The sequence below is a fragment of the Panthera uncia genome, chromosome E3 (assembly GCF_023721935.1).
Source record: "Panthera uncia isolate 11264 chromosome E3, Puncia_PCG_1.0, whole genome shotgun sequence".
Lineage (NCBI taxonomy): Eukaryota > Metazoa > Chordata > Mammalia > Carnivora > Felidae > Panthera > Panthera uncia.
The window spans coordinates 9850754-9871618 of NC_064815.1; the positions used below are offsets into that span (position 1 = coordinate 9850754).

The 20865-nt window shown below is 41.6% G+C and overlaps 1 protein-coding gene across 7 annotated transcripts in view; it reads left to right on the plus strand.

Annotated features, from left to right (window-relative positions):
• IQCK (IQ motif containing K) overlaps positions 1–20865 on the plus strand; it is a 124452-nt gene that overhangs the window by 39673 nt on the left and 63914 nt on the right. For 5 of the 7 annotated variants that reach the window (XM_049638371.1, XM_049638365.1, XM_049638366.1 and 2 more), the window contains one exon: positions 15000–15084. The exons of the other annotated variants lie outside the window; for them this stretch is intronic. In XM_049638371.1, the coding sequence (XP_049494328.1) occupies positions 15000–15084 (85 nt within the window). The remainder of the gene's footprint in view (positions 1–14999; positions 15085–20865) is intronic. 7 annotated transcript variants of the gene reach the window in all.

Below are 20865 nucleotides of genomic sequence, written 5' to 3' on the forward strand. Positions count from 1 at the left end.
TTCAAAGCTCCTCATGACCACTTGAATGATGGATGAGCCATGGGCAAGGAGGTATTTATTGACTGGCTGTCAGCCGGGAGGGTTGAGGGCTGTTCTCCACTGGAGTTTGCTGGAGTGACAGACAGTGGAAGAGACTGAGTTTTCATATGATCATGCTGAGAAACTCAAATGGCATGGAAGGAAAATGGCCCTGGGGCAAGGCAAGAGTAGCAGGTGTGGGACATGTGAAAAGCCTAGTGCTGGAGAGGCCTTGGTCACCCTTCCTGAGACCTGACTCTGAATGCACATGACTCACCAACCAGTTCCCTTACCTCAGCCTCATTCTCCCTTCACATTCTCCTCTGATGCCAAACCCACTTCTCCCCAGCAACAATGAAAGGAGATTAACATGATCAGAGCCTTGGGCTTGCCCTAAAGAACATGGTTCTACTAGTACTTTTTCTTACAATAAATACTTTTTTTGTAGAACATGATAAATCTTTTAGGCTTTGCAGGCTGTATATGGCCTGCAAATTGCTGATCCAATTACTTCAACTCCACCATTGTAGCAGGAAAGCAGTCATAGACAGTATGTGAATAAACAGACATGGCTTAGATTCTAGTACAACTTTACTTACACAAAGGTGATGGGCCACATTTGGCCCATGGGCTATAGTTTGCTGAGCCCTGTTCTAGATACCAAGAACGTTCTCAAATCCTAGTTTTGCATAAGAGCTAAAAACAATTAAATGAGCGTGAGTGAGAAAGATGGAAGGATGGATAAGGTTACGACCAGAGCAGAAATTTGGAAAATTGAGATATGAGAGTCTTCAGGGAATCTGAAGCCCATTCTAAGATGTGACCATTCTATTGAGTGATGGACATAAGGGAAGATGGGAGTCATGGAGTCACGTGGATTGGAGGCCATGGTGTTGGAGGTGTCATCAGTATGAATAATGAAGTATCTGAAAAGGCCAGTGGGGGATGGGTTGGGGAAGATGACAGCACGTCAAATCCTGGAGCTGTCAAGGGTGGTGTAGGAATATCCTAGAGGACAAAGAAGTGGCGGGAGTGGAAGTGTAGGAGTTAGAACTTGGACTCTGGGGGCGCCTGGGTGGCTCAGTCGGTTGAGCGTCCGACTTCAGCTCGGGTCATGATCTCTCAGTCTGTGAGTTCGAGCCCCACGTCGGGCTCTGTGCTGACGGCTCAGAGCCCGGAGCCTGTTTCGGATTCTGTGTCTCCCTTTCTCTGACCCTCCCCCGTTCATGCTCTGTCTCTCTCTCTCTCAAAAATAAATAAACGTTAAAAAAAAAATTAAAAAAAAAAAAAAAAAAAAAAGAACTTGGACTCTGGATTCACAACTCTGCCTTCCAAACCAAGTTTCACCATTTCCAGTTGTGTGACTCTGGATGAAGATGACTTAACTGCTCTCAGCCTCAGATTTTCCATCTGTAAAATGGTCTTTCAAGTAAACAAAGCTAGTTTCTTACCTAAGAGGAATTCTAGTGCCAACCATTAAGGGGATACCATTTTTCTAGTACTGATATGTTTATGAATAGGTATGTTCCAGCTATTTAAAAGTAGTTATTTATTTGTTCATTTATTTAGCTGATGTTTATTGAATGCTCAAATGTCCTCTAAAATTATAGAGCCCAGACATATTCATAAGCTGGTTGGCTACTGTTTATTGGATACTTTGTACCATGGAAATATAACACAGAGAAACATGGTACCTGTCTTCATGGATAGTTTTTGTGTATAGTTGGATTACAAAATGCATGTACTTAATTTATACTAGTTCAATGACATGCCTTTGGGGAAAAGAGAGAGAAATAAGATTTTTAAAAAACCAAGCTGTTCCCCTTGCCATTCCACTCTATAGGCAAAAGCATAAATAGGGCACATGACTCAGCTCTTTCCTTAGTTGTTCCCAGTGTTATGTGCCCTTCATAACATGGGCAGCTCATAAGACAACTACATGCTTCTGTTTGTATGTCTGCCTACCCACATAACTACCTGCCAACCAAGCATTTATATAGTATGTACTCGGGTACTATTCTGAACAGTTGATAAATATTAACCTAATTTAACTTGTATGACAACCCTACAGAGTAGGAAATGTTGTTGTCCCCGTTGTAGTAGTCAGGCTATTTTAGGCCGAGTTGCAATCATAAACAATACTGAAATACTCAGTAACAGTTTACTTCTTGCTCATAAAAAGACTGACACAGTTTAGACAGCCCTTTTATTTATAGCTATCTGGAACATAATGATTTTTGAGGTCACTAAAGCAAAGGAAGAAAAGAGTGGAGGAGGCATTTTAGTTCTTAACCTTCTCAGCCTAGAATGTTCTTAACCTTCTCCCGTCTCCTGACAGAGCCTGACTCCAAACCAACTGCAAGGGAGGCTGAGATCCATAAGGGACACTGGATATTCCACGAGTACTGGCTGTCCCAGTGACAGCCATATTTCAGAGAAGAAACTGAGGCGCAGAGATGACTTACCTGCCCAGTCAGAAGCTAGCAAACAACAAGACAGGATTGAACCCAGGCAACCTGGCTCCTGAGTCCATGCCTTTAAGAACCTACCTCTTAGATCACCTGCTACTTAGAGTGATCGGTGCTAAGACAGGGAGAACACTGGCTATGTGACATTGATTGAAGGATGCCGTGAAGGGGAAATTTTGACTAGATGTGATTTTCATCTTATGGGCTGATTTCAGAGTACAGCTGTGGTAGAAGATACAACTCCTCCTTATATTATGTGTGTGTTAGCATTTATTGCCTCAGAGAATCCTATCTACCAGCCAGGGGAACCATCTAAAATGTGAGTTCGGCTTTATTTTAACGTTCTTGGTAAGACAAATTCTACCAAGCCCAGCTGTCTTTGTTGCGTGATGTCATTATATTGTCAGATCACAGCTGGTAGGTTGGGATCATTTGTCACGGATGGCTGCCGATCGCTTTTCACATAAATGACAGGCCCTTCTCCTACAGGTTCCCCATAATTTAGCATACTCTTCACTCTGTCCATGCGTTCTCAGTTACCCATTTCTTTTCCATAACTTTTTTTCCAAGTAACTGCATTTTTTGTAGCTATTTTATATAGACATTGACAACCCTTAAATTTTTTTCTTAGGTATGGGAAACCTGTGTGGCTCAGACAGTTAAGCGTCTGACTCTTGGTTTCAGCTCAGATCATGATGTCACAGTTCATGGGTTCGAGCCCCATGTCAGGATCTGTGCTGACCGCACAAAGCCTGCTTAAGATTCTCTTTCTCTCCTCTCTCTGCCCCTGCCCGCCTCAAAATAAATAAATAAACATTAAAAAATATTTTTTCTTAGGTTTATAAAGATAACTAAGATTTATCACAAAGAAAATAAACATATTTGTTAAATAAACTATACAGTGAAAAGGAAATGTTTAAAATCAAGGATAATCATAGAATTAAATAACTCTACACGTAAAAATCTTTCAAAAGGATGTTTCACTCCAAAGTCAGGAACACGGCTTTTATTTTGTCTTCTAAATTATTTTGTAGCTTTCATATTGTCTACAGAGTCACTTTAAGAATTAAAAACAATTACAAAACTAAAGGGTATTTATTCTACTTTTTAAAAAATTTTTTTAAAGTTTATTTGAGAGACATAGAGAGAGAGTGGGGAGGGGCAAAAAGAAAGTGAGAGAGAGGGAATCCCAAGCAGGCTCTGTGCTATTAGCAGAGCCTGATGCATGGCTCGATCTCACAAACCATGAGATCGTGACCTGAGCCGAAATCAAGAGTCAGACACTTAACCGACTGAGCCACCCAGGCACCTCTATTCTACTTCTTTTTATTCCATTTCTTGCTTCCTGTGGTAGACATTTCTGTTTTTCCCCACCCTGCACTGATTTCCTCCTCCTCCTCTGGGTACAGAACTCCATGTGACACTGAGAGGATCATGTTGCTCCTGTTCTCAGTCCATGTGGACAGTGAGCTGATTCCCCCTCTGGCTCTGGCTTGGGGATGTGACCCAGGCCTGGCCAGTCAGACCGTTGAATCCCCCTGACTACTATAGTTGCTCCCAAATTGTTTGAATTACTGATAACCCCAAGATTTTTTTTAGGAAGCAACCAGGAAGCTCTTTTCCTTTAGACTTACTTTAGACTCTCTCTTTTCCTCTAGACTTGGAGCTTTGAAGTCATAAGCCTTGAGCTGCTGAGGGCAAGCACCTAAAGAGGTTGTGCCCGAGATAATAGTGGAACTGAGAGGTGGCCGGAGCCTGAGTTTCTGTGGCATTGTTTTGGGCCTCTCTATCTGGCCATGCCTAAAGCTGACTCTATCCCTTCCCTCTTAGTTAATCCTTTTTTTTTTTTAATTATTTTTTTTGCTTAAGCCCATTTGAGTTAGCTTTCTTTCTTTTTAAGTTTTATCTATCTTATTTTATTATGTTTGAGAGAGAGCACGCACAAGTGGGGGAGGGGCAGAGAGAGAGAGAGAGAGAGAGAGAGAGAGAATCCCAAGCAGGCTCTCTGCTGTCAGTGAAGAGCCTGATGCAGGGCTAGAACCCACGAACCATGAGATCACGACCTAAGCCGAAATCAAGAGTTGGACACTTAACTGACTGTGTCACCCAGGTGCCCTGAGGTAGTTTTCTATTACTTGCAAATGAAAGAGTCCTGATACGTGCTCTGACATGGTATTGCCCCAACTAGCCTCCAGTATTCCAACTTAGCTTTGTCTAGGTTCTGTTACTAAACAACCCTCAAATCTCAGTGCCTTACAATGTCAAATGTTTCTTCTTCCCCCTTTTTTATGTTAGCTGCATATCACTTTTGGCTCAGCTCCATGTCCCTTTTCATTCTGGGACCCAGGCTGAAGGAACAGCCCCCTCCCTCCCTCTCATGACAGAGAGAGAAGGGCAATGGCCCATCTACGCAGTGGCAAACCTTACTTCTGCTCACGTTTCATTGGCCGATACAAGTCCATGGCCAAGCCAAATAGCAGTGCTATAGGGAGGTTGACACCACCCCCGGCAGAGACTGCAAGGCATATGGCAGAGCAGAGATATACAATTCTTTTTTTCCAGGGAGAAGAGTAATAACTGGGACCAATAACACAATGTGCTACATGCTCTCATGAGAGCTTAATGAGGGTGTTTTCTTCCCTACCTTTCAACAGCGGTGGGTTACATCATATCTTCTGATGCCTTTCCTCCTATTTATGAATCTGGCATCATCCTCTTTTTTGTTATAGAGTCGTGACTCAACCAGCCAATCGGAAACAAGGAAATTATTTGCTATCATATTGAGAACAAGAAAAGTTTCACTTTTATTTTGACCAAAAGGAATTGGTCAGATGCATTTGCAAAAAGAAATCACTACACAAGCACAAGGAACAAAAGTGCCCTGCTGCCTATCTGGTCCCATGTCTCAGGGGAGAAGGCTCATGAAAGACATCATTAAAGCTGAGACCTTCAATGAAACAAAGATTGTGTTTTAGAAAAGCTTGCTTTGGGTGAAATGTCTTTTCAGCAAATTTCAGCCCGTGGACAAAAAAAAGAAAAAAAAACTACAATACTTTCATGTCGATGAAAGGTATCTTATGATCAAAAGCTGAGGTGAAAACAAAAGTGTCACCGTGCCATTTGAGGACAAGCACCAGCCATTCGTATGATGGTCTGTTTGCAAGAAGGTTAATAATCTGAAGGAAAATGTTCGTGCCTTCTAAATGGCACAGGAAACAGCATGCATGTTGCACTAAGGATCATAATTAAAAGGTGGCATGGCAGTAAATTTGCTGTCGTGTCCTGTTGAAAGGAAAAAAATCTTTTAATTTTATTTTGTCTTATAGATGGGTAACTTCAGAGGCTAGGAGCCTCATGAGGATAATAAATCAACTTTGCTCTTTATATTAGCATTTGTCTTCAAATAGGAAGGAAGGAGAGCTGTTTCCTGAATTCAGGACACGCTGGGATGCGTAAATCCACTATGTGCTTCTTTCTCGCTGGAGGTTTGGCATGTGGGTAGACCTTTTCTCTGCGGCACACAGTCCTGCTTCCTTCCTTTCTTCCTGTTGTTTCTAGGTGACTCTTTGGTAACAAGCCCAGAGAGGCTGTTCGAGGCAGCACGGGTTCCAGCCTGAGCTCTGCCATTTATTAGTTGGGGTATTAGTTTCCCATAGCTGCTTAATAAATTACTACAAAACTGATGGCTCAAAACAACACAGGTGTCGTCTCTTACAGTTCTCGGGGCTAGAAGTGTAAAACCAATTCCTTCCAGAGCCTCTAGAGGAGAATTTGTTTTCTCGCCTTCTCTGGTTTCTGGAGGCCGCCTGTACTCTGGAGGGCCCATGGCCCCTTCTTTGCCTCACTCTGACCTCTGGTGTCCATCATCACAGCTACTCCTGTGGTGTCATCTGCGGCTGCATCCCTGTCACAAAGATCCTTGGGACTATATCATTGGCCCACCTAGATAATCTGGGATAATCTCAAAATCCTTTCCTTCTACAAAGTCCCTTTTGCCATATAAGGGGACGTATCCATTCAAGAGTCTGGGGATTGAATGAGGACATCTTGGGGAAGTGTTATATAGCCTGCCACAGTCGGGCAACCTGGAAATAATCCGTTCGCCAGCCATGCTCCTCTCTCCTGTTACTTGGGGATGACATTGCAGGGTTGCCATGAGGTCTAAGATGGTGTCAGAGAAATTGTCACAAGCAACAGAAATTTAAAGGCTACTTAAGGAAAAGGGTATATACTGAAAGAAAAAAAAAGATAACTCACAAACGTGAAGGAAAAGGTGAGGACCTGGCCTTAGAAAGCAGGTGTAGTGATCCAGGAATCATAGACCCATGTTTTCTAGACAACAGTGCCAGGAAGAATACTATAGTCTCTGCCAGTCCACTCAAGATTCACATTCTAGGGAAACCGCATCTATTTGGCTAAGCTTGGCTGTCAGGTACACCCCTCGGTTACTGGAGGGTGAGGTGCTGTGACCCACATTCCCCACCCCCCAACACAGGGAGGTGGAGCTGTCAAAGCAAAATCTTGAGGGCTGATAGATACCACAAGAAGGGGCAGGGTCTGTTGAGCAGATGAAAATTAAAGACATCCATTGCAGAGGGCTCATAGGAGGTCTCCAAAGAATGATCGTTTTTATTGTGTCCTTAATCTGAGGAGAATGGCAGTCACTACTTTAGTAGTATGAAACGTGGAGGGCAGAATAACCAAGCAAGAGAAAGACCAATATCTGCTCCACCACTGATAAATCCTGACATTAAAGAAAGTTCTCTGTTTTCTTATCTATAATAATATGCATTCATTCAAAAACACCTACTGAATGCCCACTCTTTTCCAGGTACTTTTCTCGGTACCGTAGATAGAGTGGAGAACAAGAGAAAGTCTTGGCCCCCATAGGGTTTACATTTTAGTATAAAGACAATCAACAACTAAGCTAACAGATAAGCATATTGCATAATGTAAAGAAGACCCAAGTGCTCTGAGGAAAAATGAAGCAGTGTAAGTGGATAGAGCATCCCAGGGCTGGGGTGAGAGCTGCCGGTGTTTAGAGAAGCCAGGGAAGGTGCACTTCTTTAAACAGGAAACATTTGCACAGGGGTCTGTAAGCCAACCTTACAAAGATCAGAAGGAGGAGTGTTCCAGGTGGAGAGAACAGCCACTCTGAAGGCCCTTGAGATAGGGAACAGACTTGGCTAGTGAGACAAGGAGATGAGGGAGGCCAAAGCCGGGTAGACAGTGAAGCCAGAACAGTGGGCTAGGCTGTGCCCAGCTTGGGTGGGCCTTTGGGTACCATGGTAAAGATTAACTTTTTTCCTCTGAGTGTGATAGAAAACTATTGGAGGGTTTTTAGGAGAAGATCGAGGGAATCTGATTTATCTTTTACAAAAGATCACTATGGGGGCACTTGGGTTGTTCATTTGGGGTTAAGGTCCAACTCTTGATTTCTGCTCAGGTCATGATCTCATGGTTTGTGAGATCCAGCCCAGGTCCAGCTCTGTGCTGACAGCGTGGAGCCTGCTTGGGATTCTCTCTCTCTCTCTCTCTCTCTCTCTCTCTCTGTCCCTCCCTCCCAAAATAAATAAATAAATACACATTTAAAAATAAATAAATAAGATTACTCTGGTGGCTAGCAGGGAAGTTGACTTTAGTCACCTTTAACAATGCAAGTGGTCAGTGGGGAGGCTATTGTAGGCAGGAGATAATGGCAACTCAGAGTTCAGGAGGCAAGAAGAGGCTGTATTTGGGATATTTTGATGTTGGAACCAAGACTTGTTGATGGATTGAATGTGTGGTGAGAGAGAAGTCAAACATGGCTTGGAGATTTCAGGCCTGAGCAACTGGCTGAATGAGGAGCCAGTTACTGAAATGGAGTGGCAGAAATTAGAGTTCTGTTTTGAAAATTTAACGGCTTTATGGATAAATCCCAAGTTTTGGGGAGTAAAAATATGAAGGTTTCTTTTTATTTTTTTCCCCAGTAACTGACCCACTGTATCACGGTGGGTCTCCCTTCTGTCTGGGAGGCAGCCATTTAAATAACTTTTTGGCCAAATTCCCTAACTTCCTGGTCACAATCTGTTTTTAGATGGTCTCATTTCACTGTTTGAATTCATCCTGTTTAGTTTTAAATCTTTAGTTCTCAGTCTCATCCTGGATGTAAACCTCGTCTTCTCCCCTTTCCCTAGCTCCAGCCATGCTGTCAATGACTCGGGGGTCCCTGAACTTGGAAGGTGGACACATTGCCTCTCTATTTTCATTAGCCTCTAACTGAAATTTAGCCTCACTTTTAATTATGAGCATGGGCAGCGAGCTTCAGAAGAGTCCATGGTACCTGTGTCTTGGTCACTAATAGTGATCAGATTTTTTCACATCCCGATACAGTAGTTGCAATGGTCTTGAAATATCGTTTACACATGTCACTTCTTCTAAATTACAGCAGTTAATTGACATGCCATTAGCTCTTCCTATTTACTGCATACTCTAGAAACACATATGTTATTATGTCACCTCCTGGTTTTGTTTTGTTCTTTATTTATTTTGAGAGAGAGAGAGCACATGCACACACATAAGCAGGGAAGGGGCTGAGAGAGAGAATCCCAAGCAGGCTCCATGCCATCAGTGCAGAGCCCATTAGGGGCTGGAACTCAGGAACTGCAAGATCATGACCTGAGCCAAAAGTTGGCTGAGTCAAGACTCAAGACCTGAGTCAAGAGTTGGACACTTAACTGACTGAGCCACCCAGGCGACCCACCACCTGTTTCTGGTCTTTTTTTTTTTTAGTATTTTGAAAACTGTATTCCAGTATAATTGGTTTGCTTTGCTTTCATATTTTAAAAAAGTATTATTGGGGGGGGGGCGATGTGCCTGGATGGCTCAGTAACTTGAGTGTCTGACTCTTGGTTTCAGCTCAGGTCATGATCCCAGGGTCGTTGGAGTGAGCCCCATGTCAGAGTTTGGAACCTGCTTGAGATTCTCGCACCTCCCTCTGCCTGCCCCCTCGCCCCGCCACTTGTGTACTCTCTCCCTCTCTCTCTCTCAAATTAAAAAAAATATATAGGGGCACCTGGGTGGCTCAGTCGGTTAAGCGTCCGACTTCAGCTCAGGTCACAATCTCGCGGTCCGTGAGTTCGAGCCCCGCGTCAGGCTCTGGGCTGACGGCTCAGAGCCTGGAGCCTGCTTCCGATTCTGTGTCTTCCTCTCTCTCTGCCCCTCCCCTGTTCATGCTCTGTCTCTCTCTGTCCCAAAAATAAATAAACGTTAAAAAAAAATTTTTTTTTAAATATATATTATTTAGAAAAGAAATCCAAACTGCCAGTGTAAAAAGGGATCCATGACACAAACCAAGTTAAGATCTCCTGCCAGAGATTTGGAGGCCGTGAAGAGGGAGGTGGTCTGCTCTTCTGATACACCCACCCTTGCTCAGGCTCACTCTCTGGAGGGGGAAAAGGGAGATTGGGAAGGAGGCAGGTCTCCCTCAGGTTTTCGTTGAGTCACGTTAAAGAAAACATGTAATCCATTACAAAGAGACTAAACAACACGGCAACCTGGACCCGTTTATCAAAACGCATCAAGTATCACAACCCTGACTTTCAACACGGTTATACTTTACAGGGTGGGCACCTGGCCTTGTCTCATTCTTAGGTGAGCTCTGTTGGCTAGACCCATATGCGACGTCCAGTGATGGGGCTGGTAAGATGGGAGTCGATTCTGTGTTTAACTTAGGAGAGTGATTCAGCTTGATGCCGGGATAATACCTGCTTGTTGGTCTCTCAGGGTGATTAGTGAGGGGGCAGAAGCCAGATCACATCCTAGTAACCATGGTTTCTGAATGCACTTTAAGGCCGCTAGAGAGTAATGCAGCTGACTCTACCCTACTGATTTTCAGAGTTGTTCCTGACATCACAGAAAATCCTATGAGATTCCATCCTAATGGCTGGTCACCATATATCTGGGTGCATCATTCCAGATAACCTTTGTTGTACTTCTTCCAAATATTTGAAATTTATTACTCAAGACTGATGATGCCTCTAACACAGAATGTTTGGGAAACCAGTTAAGGCCGGGCAGGGACTGGATAATCTCTTTTGCTGGATAGGATGGGTAGTTGTTATTAAATACTTAGGCCCTAGAAAGGCTTTATAAATGATGATTGATTTAGGGCCTGTGTCATTTTGTAAATGGCTTGGCATCAGGGTTGTGCTTTCATGTTCCAAGAAAACAACTTAGTCTCTTAACTAACGAAAAGTGGATAGAATTTGGATTCCAAGATTCAAGTTTCAATATAAAGCAAGCTTTTCTGCTTTCTGCTTTATTTTGTTTAAGTGCCACTTTGGGATGGTCCCTCTTGTTTTAGAACTGGATGTAGAAATTAACAAAGATGAACTTTCCAGAGTCCCTTGTATATTTTGAAATCGTGCTGCATCTCTTTTAGGTCCTGCAAATCTTTTATTTAGCACCCAAAAAGGGGGAAAGAATTGTGTGTGTGTTTATGCATACACACAGAATCAGAAAAATAAATGCTTGTTCTTTCTCAGAATTATAGCATCGATTCCTATGTTCAAATATATTTGATTCACATTTAAGAAAAAAGGAAAAAGACATGACAAATGAGCATTACCAGTAAGACAAGTCTTGGAAACATACTCAGTGGTACTGTTTTGCCCGTTGAAACATGCAAACCTGTCTGCTCTGGGTTATGTCCCATGTAAGCCCTTGAGGAGGGAGCCTGCCCGCCTTTTCCTGTGATTGACATGGCACCTCCTCCCCCTTCCCAGTTCCCCAATGATGAGAAGCTGCCTCTACTCGATCTCTATTTTTATTTGACCTGAAGCCAGTTGCACTGATTCCAAAAGAGAGAAAAGGGCCTGACATGGCTTCTATCCCTTCACGCTGGCCTGCTGAAATGATTGATAATTCCCAGGGACTACACTCAGAAGATTAAGTCCTTTTCATTTGGCTCTCTCATACTTATTCTTGGTTTGGGAACTAGACAGCACCCCATTATTTAGCCATGAAAGCAAGGATGTCACTAAAGGTGGCCTCATATTACTGCTTAAAGGCCTATTAGAAATCTCATTTTGCTTTTTGGAGATTCATTGTCATGCAAAGCGGTTCGAGGTTTCATTACTGGTGAAAGCCCTTTGTTGGGCTGGCCCAGCCTGTTGTCCCCAGATTTGCAGGTCTCCTTTCCTACTGCTATTCCAAAGCAGGAATACTGTTACTTTGAGGATTTCATGACATCAGTAGAGAAAAACATACTTAAGGCAGGGAAATTGCAGCCGAACAGAAAGGCGCCATCAAATCTCCCCTCCGATACAAGTGACAAACTCCACTTTGTTCTGCTGTCCTGACATCGGATTTCCCTGTGGAGCGTCAGACAAATGAATACCTGCCAAGTTATTACTGTAAGAATTAATGAAGAGGGCATCTTCTATGATTACGGCTTTTTTCTCCCTCCCCAGTTTTTTCTTCTAGGCAAATGACCTTGTTTTCTTCTATTAAACACGCACAGCTGCGAGACCCTGAATTCCACATCAGTGACCTTCTGAGCTGTCTTCTCTTCCCCTTTTAGGCCACTCCCTGTGCTTCCTGGGCCAAAAGATTCTCAGCAGGAAATGGCCTGTGACCTTGAATGAGTCACTTCACACCTCTGTGCCTCAGTTTCTTTGTTCTAAAAGAAGGATAACCACAGCTAATATTACTTTTATTTATTATCCTTACTAAGATTGTGAGGATTTAATGAAATAATGTATGGAAAGTGCTTAGGACACTGTGCCAGGCAGAGAGCTCCTTCCACAAACATTTATCAACTACCCACTAGAAATGTCAGTTCTCCCTGGCTTTGACATCTCTGGTTCTGGAATAATTCCTAAGTGCTGGGACTGCCAAGAGGCGCAGACACGGGCCTGGTCTCTGCCCTCCTGGAGCCTGCAGTCCGGCTGAGGATTAGGGCATTAATTAGATAACCACACAGATTTCTATCTCTGAATTAGGCCAAGGACTAGGAAGGAAAATTACACAGAGCTCCACTGGGTCCTAACCTAAACAAAAAACACCTTTCCATAACACTGGAATGGAGATCAGAAGAAAGAGTTAAGAGTGAACCCGGAGGAGTGTCAGCCCTCTCACCCCCAACCTTAGATTTTGAGCAAGTTAGGAAAAGGTACTCCTACCCCAGGGCAGATGTGACCCCAGGCCATGAGCATGGCTTAGCGGGCAGAGCATGGGCTGGGTTTCAGTGCCCTCTGGCCCATCTGCTGGGTGTCCTTAAGCAGCAACCTGCACAGCTATACGGCTGCAGATAGGAGGATATTGGAGGCAGAGGAAAGGCAGGGTCTGCAAAGACCATGGGTGGAAGGGCACTTTTGAAGAGATGAAAAGGGCCACCATGGCTGGAGCACAAGGAGCCAGGCTGATAGGAAGGAAGTCCAGAAAGCTCTCAGTAAATATCAGCTAGTATTAATGCATGATAATATTAGTCTCATAAATCCATTGCCAACACACCAAGGTCTCCTTAGAAACCCCAAGGTCTCTCTAGAAGCCATTGATTTTTAACTAGTGAAGGAGAATTGCTTCAGGGATGTGATTTGTTGGTGTCACACAACTGAGACTTAAAGAATAAGGACAGTGGATGAGTAGAGTCATTTGATGTGGAAAGCAGGGAGCCGATGTGTCTCCAGTGGCAAGCCTCCAGCAAAATATGAATGCTCCATTGCAGCCCAGAAAGCCAGATATTAGGTAAGAAGTGAAAAACAAAAACAGAACCAAAAAAAATAAAAAATAAAAAAAGCCACCACATCATGCAAGTGAAACTGGAAACAGGACGTTAGGGAAAGGTTTCTGTCATTTTGAGGGTGTAATTATCTCTCCAAAGAAGTGAAGACTGTCCTTGACTTGGTCTCTTCGAAAGGACCTGCCCAGCCCAAGACCCAGAACCTGGCAACAACACTGTGCTCCCTAGAAATGGTCTTAATACCCCCACGGTTCTTCCTGGCTTTGATTTCTTCGATTCTGGAATAATTCAAAAGCACACATGTTCATTCAAACAAATACACTGTATGAAGGGTGGGTTGTTGTTGTTGTTTTTAAGTCAGAGTTTAGGGGGAAATAAAACCACACATCCTGGAGAATCACGCATTATTGCCACTTAGCTTTGCATTCTGTGCCAAGCTGGGCATCTGCGAGTGTTTGCTCAGTTGAGGTCTGGTGTTAGCAGAGCATTGTGAGGGCAGCCCGGGCTTTGGGATCAGATGGGTTTGGGCTCAGATCCCTACTAGGCCACCTACAAGCTGTATGACCTTGGGTAGCTTAGTCAACCTCTCTACACAATGGGAGTTAGTATAAATTCAAATGATGGTTATTAGGGAGAGCTCTGAGGCCAGGGCATTTAAGAACCCCTTACTTGCAAAGTCATTGCCAGGGTTCTTGCCTTGAGATCAGCCTCTATGACCCACATACTTCCAGAAGTTCATTTGTTTGTACTATATCTAAAAAGACTTAACTTGGCTTTTCAGCGGTAGCTGTGCTTTAGAGAAACATAAGGAACCAGAATTAAGTCATACTCATAAGATCTTGTCAGGAGTTAGTATCTCTATGAAACTTTTAGGGAAAAGAAAAGAGCATTTAGCCATGATTTTTAAATGTAGTATCTGTGATCAAAAATCCCATCACTATCTGCACAATCCAAAAAGAGCAAACAGTATCAACTGACCCAGCACTTGACATATTTTATTGCCTATTAAGATGTAGTAGCAGAACTTAACTTAAAAATATGCTTGGGGTGCCTGGGTGGCTCAGTTGGTTGAGCGTCCGACTTCAGCTCAGGTCATGATCTCACAGTCCGTGAGTTCGAGCCCCGCGTCGGACACTGTGCTGACAGCTCAGAGCCTGGAGCCTGCTTCGGATTCTGTCTCCCTCTCTCTCTGCCCCTCCTCCACTCATGCTTGCTCTCTCTCTTTCTCTCTCTCTCTCTCTCAAAAAGTAAATAAAAATTTTTAAAAATGTTTTAAATAAATAAAACGTTCTTTAAAAAAATATGCTTGAATTTAAGCCACGTTAAATTGTAATGTGCACATAATTTATCAGAGATAAATGCCAATATTTTGTTTTCATTTCCCTTCCATAGGAAGTTGGAAAAAGAGCCCTTTATTAAGTGTCAGTCATAAGGCAGTATTTAAAAGTCGCCCTTGCTGTGTCTCTTGTTTTATGTCTACACAGCTTTATGTATGTGGCACCTTTAGGAGTAACATGCAGCTTTAGCAACCTGAGCCTTTCAAAGCAGAGCAGGTTAATAGTGATTTAAGATTTTGCTGGTTAAAAGCAAAACAAAACAAAATCCATCTTTGATTTTAAAACAAAACACGCTAACCCAGCTTAAACTTTTCTATCAAAAATGGCATTGTTGCTTTCTAAGAATGGAAATGGATGAGGCACTTAATCAGAGAGGCCATTATGTTGTCAAAGGCCTTGCTGAGACTGAAGGATGGATTCTCAGGGGCATATGACCATTTTATTGCTTTTCAGCCCACGCCCGGCAATGCCACTCTCCCTCCTGCTGACAGAAGGAGAGGCAGCACTGATCATTCAGTCCTTCTGGAGAGCCTATCTGGTAAGAGTCTTGTGCAATTATGGCGTCTGGCCTGGTGGGGAATTTTTGTGATGCAGAGTGCCCATGGGAAAACTGTTAGATGAATTTGAAACACAGGGTATTATAGCTAACATCCAAACCTCAGAAATAGGATTCTCTGTAAAATACATCTCAAAGAGTGGTTTAGTATTTTTACCAAAGCTTCTTTTGCAATTATCATGAAAAGTCCTCGACAGCCTTTTAATGTTGGATCGACTAGCCTGTATTACCTAAAAAATAATATTATTTACATACAGAGAGCAATACATGTTCGTTTTAGAAAAAAAATTCAGATAATTCAATTAGAGCAAAAAAAAAAATAGTTGAATTGCTGAAACTGTTACCCCAAAATAATCATTGTTGGCATTTTGCTGTAAAACTTTCCAAACCTTAAAAATCTTGATGGGTGAAACAGGTAAAGGGGACTAAGAGTACACTTATCTTGATGAGCACTGAGTCATGTATGGAACTGTCATGTCACTATATTGTACACCTGAAACTAATATAACACTGTTATGATAACTAAATGGTACTTAAAATTTTTTTAAATTTTTTTCAACATGTATTCATTTTTGAAAGACAGAGAGAGACAGAGTATGAGCAGGGAAGGGGCAGAGAGAGAGGGAGACACAGAATCAGAAGCAGGCTCCAGGCTCTGAGCTGTCAGCACAGAACCCAACGCAGGGCTCAAACTCACGAACTGCGAGATCATGACCTGAGCCGAAGTCGGACACTCAACCGACTGAGCCACCCAGCCGCCCCTTAAAAGTTTTTTAAATAAATAAATGAAAAATATAAAATTTGAAAAATCTTAGAAGACAGAATAACATATAGACACTTATCATATGCTAGAAGTAACCTTTTCTTTTGAGACTTGTCTTTTGTAGCCATTTTCCTATTGGTTATCTCCAGTTTATCATTATTATAATAAATGCTGTCATACATATCTTTGTGCAGCCATCTTTGCACAATTGTCTGGTTGTTTATGTAGGACAAATTCTAGAAGTGGAATTTCTGGGTCAAAAGGTAAGTTCTTTTCTAAAGCTCCTGATCCATATTGTCATGTGGCCCTTCCGGAGGATGTACTTTGAAAAATTCTTACCAAATATACATATGAGAGTGGCCTGTGTATCTTGTGCTAAAAAGTATACATTCTCCCCAATTTTTTGGCCACACATCAATGTTAAGAAGCTTCCAATAAACATAAGCTCCTATTCTAGGTAAAAGCGTGTCTCTACCCAAGTCTGAGTGTTAAACATCAATGGAACTAGTTTAGATTTGATTTCAGAGGTGGTAAACATTGCCACAGAGAAAGGTCTCAGTGGACTTACACGGAGGCTAAACATCTCCATGCTGACGCTCTCTTCAGAGCTGCTGTAGGAGAAGTAGCCTGAGGTGAACATGCCGGCAAACGGTTGTCCAGGAAGAAATTAGATGAATTCTAATGAGATACAATTAATAAATCAATAAGCAAAATATTTGTTAAATGTTAAATGGGACTGTTCTTTATTATAAGCAGCTTACTGTTTCAGGCAATATTGTCCAGTGAACACAGGGCTCAAAGTCAAGTGTGAAGGTTAAATAATAGATTTGCACATTATAAGGAGCAAACTTGTTCCCAAAGAGTTAAAAGCCAGTAATAAAACCCTCTGTGATATGTCATGATTTAGATATAATTTTTAACTACATAGGTTTTCAGCATTTCCTACGTATTTTATAGATATGGTCTTTGTCCTTCTGTAATTGACCATCAGCAGGTTAGTTTAAGTCCAGTGATGTCCAACCAAGGTGAAAGATTCCTGGCTTCCACATGCTTTTTGAGTTCCACCTTTGCCGTCAGTATATTTCATTTGTGAGACTTGAACTTGTTACACTAGCATTAGCAGTTTTACTTTTCCATTTTCTGATCCTTTTAATGAGACAGTAAGAGCCAAATGCAATAAAATAGTGATTTGCAGATTTTGTTTCTTTAAAACAGCAAAGCCCTTTCTTCAAATCATACTCAGAAGCCTGAATTGTAATCACTATGTTAACAGTAAAAGGGGATGTTCTGTCCCTGATTCTCCCATGCAGTAATAAGACTTTCACACACAGGGGGCCTATGTTATGGACACAGCATGAGAAACATAGAGATCTTCCTCTACTTATCATGGAGTTACATCCTGATAAACCTAGTGTAAGTTGAAAATGCATTTAATATACTTAACCCACTGGACATCATAGCTTAGCTTAGCTTAGCCTAACCTATAAATGTTCTCAGAACACTTACATTAGCCAACAGTTGGGCAAAATCATCCCCCACAAAACCTATTTTATAATAAATTGTTGAATATATCATGTAACTTATTGAATACTGTACCGAAAATGAAAAATAGAATAGTTGTTTGGGTGCAGAATTATCCTCAGTGTATTGGTTATTGACCCTGGTGATCACATGACTGACTGGGAGCTGTGGTTTGCTGCCTCATGAGAATATTGTATAGCATATCACTCACCCGGGAAATGATCAAAATTCAAAATTCGAAGTACAGTTTCTACTGAAGGCATATGGCTTTCATGCCATCATAAAGTGTAATCGTAAGTTGGGGACTGTCTGTAGTCCTTAAGACAGCTGAATTCAGCTTATCACACCAACGAACACTGCCATATAAAAAGATGTCAAAGTGGCCCAAAATTTAACCGTGGCTATAGTACCATCATCACACTAGTGATATAGTACCTCACAGTACTATAGATGTTTACAGGTCAGTTTATACTGTGTGAGAGTTCAGGTTGTTCAAACCCAAACATCTCCTGTGCTAAAAATATATTACTAAAGGTCACCAAGTGAGGGGGGAAGATCCTAAGTTGTTGCCAGAAGGAAAAGAGGTCTGATATATGGGATGACCTTGGAAGCTTCCACAAAAAAGGAAGGACTTGGTCTCAGCCTTAAAAGAAAGATGGAACACTGGATTGTCTGCTGGGACCAAGATGATATCCCAAGGGGAGGAAACTGTGTGTGTGTGTGTGTGTGTGTGTGTGTGTGTGTGTGTGTAAAATACCAATTTTATTAAAACATACTGTATATTTTTATGGGGCGCTTGCGTGGCTCAGTCATTTAAGCATCTACCTTCAGCTCAGGTCATGATCTTGTGGTTTGTGAGTTCAAGCCCTGTGTAGGGCTCTGGGCTGACAGCTCAGACCCTGAAGCCTGCTTCAGATTCTGTGTCCCCCTCTCTCTCACTGCTCTTCCCCTGTTCTCTCAAAACTGAATAATCATTAAAAAATTTTTAAAAATGTACTGTATATTTTTGACAACTACACACACACACACACACACACACACACACACACACACAAAGGATAGGAAAATATCTAAAGGGAAACAGAGCAATCTGACAACAGTGGATAACTTGGAGTAGCTGGGAAAAATTTGAGAGACCGTAGCCTTATATACACACTGAACAGTTTTTACAAACAGGCTATAGTATAATTTTCATTAATTTCAGATTTATTTAAACCATGTTTTCATGTCAATGGACGCAGAACACAAAATCCAATGATTTTGTTATTTATAATTAATAAATTAACCATTAATTTATAATTAATAAACATGATTATATTACATTATGATAAAAACACTCAATAACTTCATAAAGGGTGGTCACAAAACTCCACAGCTAACATATTTAGGGAGAAAGGACTGGGTGTTTTCCCCCTAAAATTGGGAACAAGACAAAGATATCCTCTCTACTTTAGTTCAACATAGCACTAAGGAAATTAGGCAAGAAAAGAAATAAAAGGCATCGGATTGGAAAGGAGGAAGTAAAACTATCTCTATTCTCTGTACAGACATGATCTTCCATACAGAAATTCCTAACTAATTCACACACACACATACACACACACACACACACACACAAAAGAACTAATAAACAAGTCCAGCAAGGTTGCAGGATACTAAATCAATATACAAAAATCAAGTGTATTTGTACATACTTACCAATGAACAAACTGAAAATGAAATTAAGAACAGAACAATCCCATTTGTAATAGCATCAAAAAGAATAAAATACTTAGGAATAAATTTAACAAAAGCACTGCAAGACTTATGCTGGAAACTGCAAAGAAATTTAAAAAGACCCAAACAAAAGAAAATACAGCCTGTGTCCATTGATTGGAGGACCTGATGTTGTAAAGATGGCGGTACAATTTGATCTGCAGGTTCAATGCAATCTCTATCAAAATCCCAACTGCCTTTTTTTTTTTTTAACAGAAATTAACAAGCAGATCCTAAGTTTCATATGAAAATATAAGAGACCCCAAATAGCCAAAACAGTCTTGAAAAAGAACAAAGTTGGAGGACTCACACTTCTCTATTGGAAAACTTAACTATATATCGCTTCTCGGCCTTTTGGCTAAGATCAAGTGTGGAAAACTTACTATAAAGCTACAGTAACCAAATGCTAGTGGCATAAGGACAGGCATAGATCAATAGAATAGAATTGAGAGTCCAGAAATAACCCCTTAAATTTATGGTCAATCGATTTTTAACAAGAGTGCCAAGACCATTCAATGGGGGAAAGAATAGTCTTTTCAACAAATAGTGATGGAACACCTGAATATCCACATGCAAAAAATCAAGTTAGACTCCCACCTCGTACAATATACAAAAATTAATCCAAAATTAATCAGACCTAAATTAAAATGCAAAAACGGTAAAACTCTGAAAACATAGGTGTAAATTTTCATGACTTTGGATTAAACAACAGTTTACGTAACAAAAAGCACAAGCAACAAGAGAAGAAAAGCACATCAGACTTCATCAAAATGGAAAACTTTTGGCTCCTAAGAACACCATCAAGTGAATAAAAAAGTCAATTCACAGAATGGGAGAAAATATTTGCAAATCTTGTATCAAATAAGGGCTCAATATCTCGAATATATAAAGAATTCTCACAACCCGACAAATAACACAATTACAAAACTGGCAAAGGATTCAAATACACACTGCTTCAAAGACTATATGCAAACCCATGAAAAGATGTAGGAAATGTAAAGCAAAACCACAGTGAGATACCACCTCACACCCACCAGTATGGCTAGGATCCAAAAGACAACAAACGTTGGTGAGAGTGTAGAGATCTTGGAAGGGCTCACACAGTGCTGGTGAGAATGGAAGATGGTGCTGCCACTTTGGAAAGCAGTTTGGCAGTTCCTCAAAAATCTAAAAATTGAGCCACCACTCCATGACTCTGGATTCCCACTCCTAGGTATATATTTAAGGTAACCGAAAGCATCTGTCCAAACACTTGTACATGAAGGTTCACAGAAGCATTATTCACAGTAGCCGAAATGTGGAAAATAATCCAATGTCCACCAACTGATGAATGGATACATAAAATGTGGTACATCCATGTAATGGAGTGTTACTCAGCCATCAAAAGGAGTGAAGTACTGTTACCTGCTACAAAATGGGTGAACCTTGAAAGCTTTATGCTAAGCAAAAGGAGCCAGACACAATAGGCCACATAGTCCATTTAAGTAAAATATCCGGAATAGGTAAACCCCTACACAGAAACCAGATTAGGGGCACCTGGGTGGTTCAGTCTGTTAAGCGTCCCACTTGGCTCAGGCCATGATCTTGCAGTCCATGAGTTCGAGTCCCATGTCAGGCTCTGTGTTGACAGCTCAGAGCCTGGAGCCTGCTTCGGATTCTGTGTCTCCCTCTCTCTCAGCCCCTCCCTTGCTCTCTCTCTCTCTCTCTCTCTCTTTCTCTCAAAA